General features: G+C 40.3%; 1 protein-coding gene across 1 annotated transcript in view; it reads left to right on the forward strand.

Annotated features, from left to right (window-relative positions):
• LOC146380937 (neoverrucotoxin subunit alpha-like) overlaps positions 1-5,649 on the forward strand; it is an 8,084-nt gene extending 2,435 nt beyond the window's left edge. The window contains exons 2-3 of the mRNA XM_084938565.1: positions 4,864-5,409; positions 5,627-5,649. Coding sequence (XP_084794691.1) covers positions 4,864-5,409; positions 5,627-5,649 — 569 coding nt within the window. The remainder of the gene's footprint in view (positions 1-4,863; positions 5,410-5,626) is intronic.
• The last annotated feature ends 640 nt before the right edge of the window (positions 5,650-6,289 follow it).

Genomic DNA, 6,289 nt, shown 5'->3' on the forward strand with positions numbered 1-6,289 from the left:
ACAATAGAGGAAAACCATCAGAAGCTTTAAAGCTTTAGACCATCCTACAGAGAAAGTGTGAAGAAACTGTCAACATGTCAGAGAGTACAGTCTCCTACACCATAAAAAGGCCGCCAGAAACTGGAGAACTTTGGCAAGGAGCGGTCTGGCAGAACCGCAACACGAGCCACAAGAGAATCAGGAGATACGTTTCTGAGAGAGCAGCTCACAGGACCACAGCTTCAAGCACAGTTTAATAGTGATCATTGTAAGTCTCAGTTTCAAGTGTAAAGAGAAGACTTAGAGTTGCAGGTTTGATGGGATGAGATGCAGCAAGAAAGCCACTGATAACAAGACTGCTAACAAATCAGAAAAAGAAAGAAAAGGCCTGCCTGGGTCTTGAAACCAAAGGACTACTGAAGACTGGAAGATGCTGTCATGGACTGATGAATCAAAATCTGAATCTTTGGTTCATCACACAGGATTTTTGTACATAGCTCAGTGTGTGGCACCAACTGTGAAACATGTAGGAGGAAGCATGATAGACTGAAGCTGTTTTGCTGGATCCTGGGTTGGTGAGTTAAACAGAGTAAGAGACATCCTGGAAGATTTGAAATGCCCTCCATGGCGTTCTCCACCTGGTTATTCTGAGGTTCATCCAGCAGCAGAAAAATAAACAAAGAAAAAACGACCAAGCCCAAGCTAAAGCAGAACTACCTTAGAAACAAAGAGCAAGAACGTGTGCTTGAAAACATGAGTGTCAATAAAAATCTGGAGGAATCTGGGTGCTCTAAAACTTCAAGAATTCAGTTTGTATATTTGTGTATTTAAAGTTGAATAGAGCATTGAGTACGATCTATTATTAATGGTACTTACAGTCATTACCAGCAGTTAAACACAGACATCCAGTGTTTCTGTCTAAGATAACAGCACACTGTCAAATACAGAATCTGCAGTTTGTACAAAGATCATAACAACTAACAGGAGAGAACCCAGGTCTTCCCTTCATAGTTGTTCTTCATTTGATCAGAGTTTAAAAAGACAAGCTGAGGTTTGAGCACAGAGATCTGACATGTGTTAAAAACAGACTGTAGATCTGCAGTGGACAGATTAAGAAGGAGTCTAGAACATTATCATCAATTATGAACTTGATCAGGTCTCGTTCTCTCCATCAGATGCCTGTGAGCTCACCCTGGATCCAAACACAGCGCACTTCAACCTCATCCTGTCTGAAGGAAACAAGAAGGCAACAAGAGGAGAGAAGCAGTCGTATCCTGACCATCCTGAGAGATTCGATACTTTACATAACGTTACTGGGAGATAGAGTGGGCCACAAACAAAGGAGCGCACGCTGCTGCTGCTGTTTGCTACAGAGGAATACAGTGGAAAGGGGACGGTTATCCATCTGCTTTTGGGTGGAACAACATCTCCTGGTGCGTTGGCTTCAAATGGGACCCAGAACCAACTTACTATGCAGGGCAGCAAAGTAAGGAGACCAAGTTAAATACCAGTCCAACTCCTGGCTGCTCCCGACTGGGAGTGTTTCTGGACTGGCCTGCAGGGACTTTGTCCTACTATGAAGTGTCAGCTCACAAACTGAGACACATTCACACCTTCAAAACCAAATTCTCTGAGCCTGTTTACTCAGGATTCTACTTAAATAAAAACTCCTACATGTCACTGCGTCTGTAAGCCTGACCTACAAAGTGAGGTCAACATATCCAGGATATCTTTCTGTTATCTGGTTTAACTTCCCCTAATATCAGTACTCAAAGTGCTGACATGAAGGTATCTATCAATACTGTAAGTGATCCCAGGGTTTATCAGGCTAGGGGGCGTGTTCACATGACATCTGACCAATCACAAACACAGACAGGTACCGCAGCAGAGCGGATGATCTTACACATGAAGAGAAACTATAACATTCAGATGTGTGTAAAACTTTTCTTTTGTCTCTTTTTGTCATTCATGCCTTCACTGATCCTAATAAAAACACTTTAATTTGTTCACAATTTAATCATTTAAGCTTTAATCTTGTGATGATTTTTCTTTGTATTATTTTCTTCCAGCTGATGTGAGATAAGAGTCCAAGTGGATCTAAAAATCATTTTCTAATGTTTTCATTCCAACTTGTTGCATTTGATAATCAATAAGCATTCATTGAAACATTCGAAGCGCTTTTGTTTCATTTGAATCTTGGAGCTGATTCTAACTTTAAATATTTACTGTTTTTATAATAAATGTTCCTGATTGATCATTTGATTAATGTTCAGATTTATCTTTAAGTCTGCTTTTACTTCTTGCTGCTTTGCTTCACTGATAATGACTTCTTTGAGTTTTGTATATGAAATCATTTCTCAGGGTTGGTTAGTTCAAACACTTTTTTGACTGCGATTCTTTGTCAAACTCTTTGATGAGCAGTTTAGTGACAGGATGATTACCAACCAGCACGATAGGAAGTTAACACTGTGCACCTCGATAATCACTGTGATGCAAATGTCCACCAACTCTGATTAATTTCAAATCTGCATCAGAGTCAGGGACAGGTTTAACAAGTATACTTGAGAGGGGTAGTGGTTAACCAGACTGGAGCAGTCTTGGATTTTTTGTAAATCCAAACAACTTCTTGTTCAAACAACTTTCAATCTGCAAGAGTCTGATGATATCCATTGAAGAAAAGTTGTAAAGTTGCTCCGCAAAAGAACTTGTTATGGGGGTGTCCAAATTCATAGGCTGATTACGTCACAGCGACGCAACAAAGGCTGTCCAAATTCGTAGACTCCTCCGAATGCGGCCGACAAATGCGTCCTCCTTTTCCCCGAATTTGAAGGATGGGTCGGGTGTGTCCTTCGTGGCCTACCATATCCCAGAATTCATATCACAGTCCAGCCAATTCCAACAATGGTGGCAGCTACTTAGTTTTAATATTACTCTTTTTACTCTTTCTGCGTCACAAAATAAACTTTTTAGATATTTTCAGGTGAGAATGTAGCTGTGCAAATGTCAAATATCTGCTCGGTTTATCAAGACATCGCATATTTGCAAAAGTGCTCTGACTTTTTCGGAGACGTCTGTTACCCACCAGCTCGATAGCTGTGTCCGGTGTTGTAGGGAGTTATGAAGTCAGGAAGGCTGTACTGTTTTGCGAGTGCTCTCTATATCAGACATATGGCGGGGGAGTGCTTAGCACTTAACCTAGCTCAGCTTTCTCACAGTGACAGAAGGGCAATTTCTTGTTGCTTTAGCTGATTTTATGCTAGCCACTGCTAACTGCTACTCTTTGGTTCTTCTGGTAGGTGAGCGTACTGCTTGTCCACTGGCGTAACTCAAACCTTTCTAAAAGAAGTTAGATTTTATTTCATTTACACTGTGCCAAATCAAAACAACAGTTGCTTTAAGGCTCTTTATATTGTAAGGTAATGACCTTAGAATATCACATAAAGATTATACAAATAATACAGAGAAAATCCCAACAATCAGACAAACGCTTTATGAGCAGGCACTTTGGTGAAAGTGGGAAAAACTCCCTTTTAACAGGAAGAAACCTCCGACAGAACCAGGCTCAGGGAGGGGTGGAGCCATCTGCTGCGACCGGTTGGGGTGAGAGAAGGAAGACATGATCTACTGCTCACTAGAGCCTCATCAGAACTGCTCTGAGTAGAAGGGTGACTGCCAAGAAGACTGTGGTGTGAATGAGACATGGTGGGTCCAGAGATCATAATTTTGGGTCATCTTTATTTATTTTGGCTGCAGCTCTCGTCTCTCAGCTGCACATCACACCACAAAAACTCCCAACAAACCCCAATTCCCCATGTTTTAACTCTGCAGGCATGATTGCGAATGCCGTGCAGTCATGGATCAGCCTCCACAGAGCCCAGCCCTCAGCATTACTGAAGCACTATGGGATCATCTAAAGGCAGAAACATACAAACAGCTCTGAATGTCCTTCAAGAAGCCTGGACAACTTTTCCTAAAGAGTTTGGACAGTGCTGAAGAATAAAGGTGCTCAAACCATATAATAACTTTGAAGCTTATTAGCACTGTACAGACTCTATTTTTGCCTTATGTACAGTAAACCACTGCATGGGCTGTGATATATGAACTCTGTTGTTTTCATTTTCTCAAGCCGCTCCTTTAACTTCACCCGTTGCCTACTGGTGGTGGTCAGAGGGTCCGGTGGCGCCAGTGTCCAGCAGCCTCGCCTCTGTCAGTGCGCCCCAGGGCGGCTGTGGCTACAACGTAGCTGCCATCACCAGTGTGTGAATGTGTGTGTGAATGGGTGGATGACTGGATGTGTAAAGCACTTTGGGGTCCTCAGGGACTAAGTAAAGCGCTATACAAATACAGGCCATTTACCATTTAAGTCTTTACCAAAGTTTTCCACTGATGAAACCCAGGAGACACACAGACAGTAGTAGGATCGTTCTTCTTGTTTTGCTAATAAAATTAAATTTAAACTTAAAATAATGGATTACACATCAGTGGGGTGTAGATTTCATGACAGTAGATGTCTTTCTGGAAGTGCTGTATCATCTTCAATGCCCTGTACCAACACAGAGCAGAGCAGCTATCTGAACGCTACTCCAACAGAGGTCGACCATCTTGTTTTTTGTTTCCTATTTTACTTCTTCACTGTGTTTAACTCTGGATACTGTAGCTCCTGTGAAAACTAAGGCCTCAAACCAGAAGTACTTGACTCTGTGGTATAATTCTCAAGCACGTAGCCTAAAGCAGAGAACACACATCAATTAGTTAAACTGCAGGAATGTCTTAAAGACCTGGTTTACTGAAATTTGTTAAAAACAGACTGTAGATCTGCAGTGGACAGACTAATTAAAAAATCTGTCACATTATCATGAATGTGAATCTCTTTTTGTCCATCAGATGCCTGTGGTCTCAGCCTGGATCCAAACACAGCACACTGTGAACTCCTTCTGTCTGAAGGAGACAAGGAGGTGACAAGAGGAGAGAAACAGCCATATCCTGACCTTCCTGAGAGATTCAGTGAGGTTCCTCAGATTCTGTGCAGAGAGGAACTGACTGGCCGCTGTTACTGGGAGGTGGAATGCAAAGCTTTTCTTCAAGCTTGCGTGGATGTAGATGTTTGCTACAAACAACTTGAGAGGAAAGGAAACAATGATGCATGCAGGCTTGGAAATAACACTATTTTGTGGTGTTTTACTCACCATCCAGATCAAGGTTCAGGTGAAAACCCTCTAAGTTTCTGTGCAAAACATAATAATGAGTCCAAATATTACCCTGTTCCTCCTACTGGCTGTCCCAGACTGGGAGTGTTTCTGGACTGGGTTGCAGGCACTCTGTCCTTTTATTGTGTCTCATCTGACAAACTGAGTCACATTCACACCTTCAGAACTAAATTCTCTGAGCCTGTTTATCCAGCATTCTTCCTCCATAATCAGCCAGAATTCAGTAATACTGCAGGACTCATGTCTGCTTATTTTTTTATTTTACCTTTTATGATAATAGTGAGGTTTCCAACTTCAGTTAAGCTGATGTTCTAATATGACAATTAAAAATTGCCTTCCACAGCATAACTGGTTTGTATTAACGTTTCTTTCTTTTTGCTCTTCCTGTGATTTAATGTTGAAAAGCTTTTAATGTGTTCACGTTTCGTTGAATTTTGCAGGCATTTTCTTCCAGCTGATGTGAGATTAGAATCCAAGTGATGTAAAAATTATGTGTCTGATATTTTATCCAATGTGTTGTATTTGATCAGCTGAACAGCTGCTTAGGAATTATTCACTTTTATATTTGAAGAATTTTAATTTAGTCTGATTGTTACAGATGACTCTGACTTCACATATTTGATGTGTTCATATTATATGCTCTTTATTGATTGTTATTTAGAGTTTTGACTTTAAGGTTGATGACTGATAACAATTTGTTCTGCATAAGTTGTGATTTTAGGAGGAAACTTGTTAGTTAACCATAAATTAAAAAAAGTAAAAAGCAGGAATCATATACTATTTATACATTTAGCTATCCATGTGTCCTCAAACATCAATAAAAAATATATGGAAAATGAGTTTGCCTCTTTATTACTATACAGTATAGAGAAAATAAATAATATACTTTTATAAACTAAGATTTTAGACATTTTTATCTGCTGATTGTTTGATTTAACTAATCAATTTTTAAGTCATAAAATGAGGGAAAAATAACTAATTGTAGCTCAGAGTGACATCTATCAGTGACAATTAAAAACAAAAAGATGTTCAGTTCACAGTGAATTCTTCCACAGCATGTCTGTATCCTGTCTTCCTTCTCTCACCCCAACCAATCACAGCAG

This window comes from Perissodus microlepis, chromosome 8 (assembly GCF_051167445.1).
Source record: "Perissodus microlepis isolate ML-2025 ecotype Zambia chromosome 8, ASM5116744v1, whole genome shotgun sequence".
Lineage (NCBI taxonomy): Eukaryota > Metazoa > Chordata > Actinopteri > Cichliformes > Cichlidae > Perissodus > Perissodus microlepis.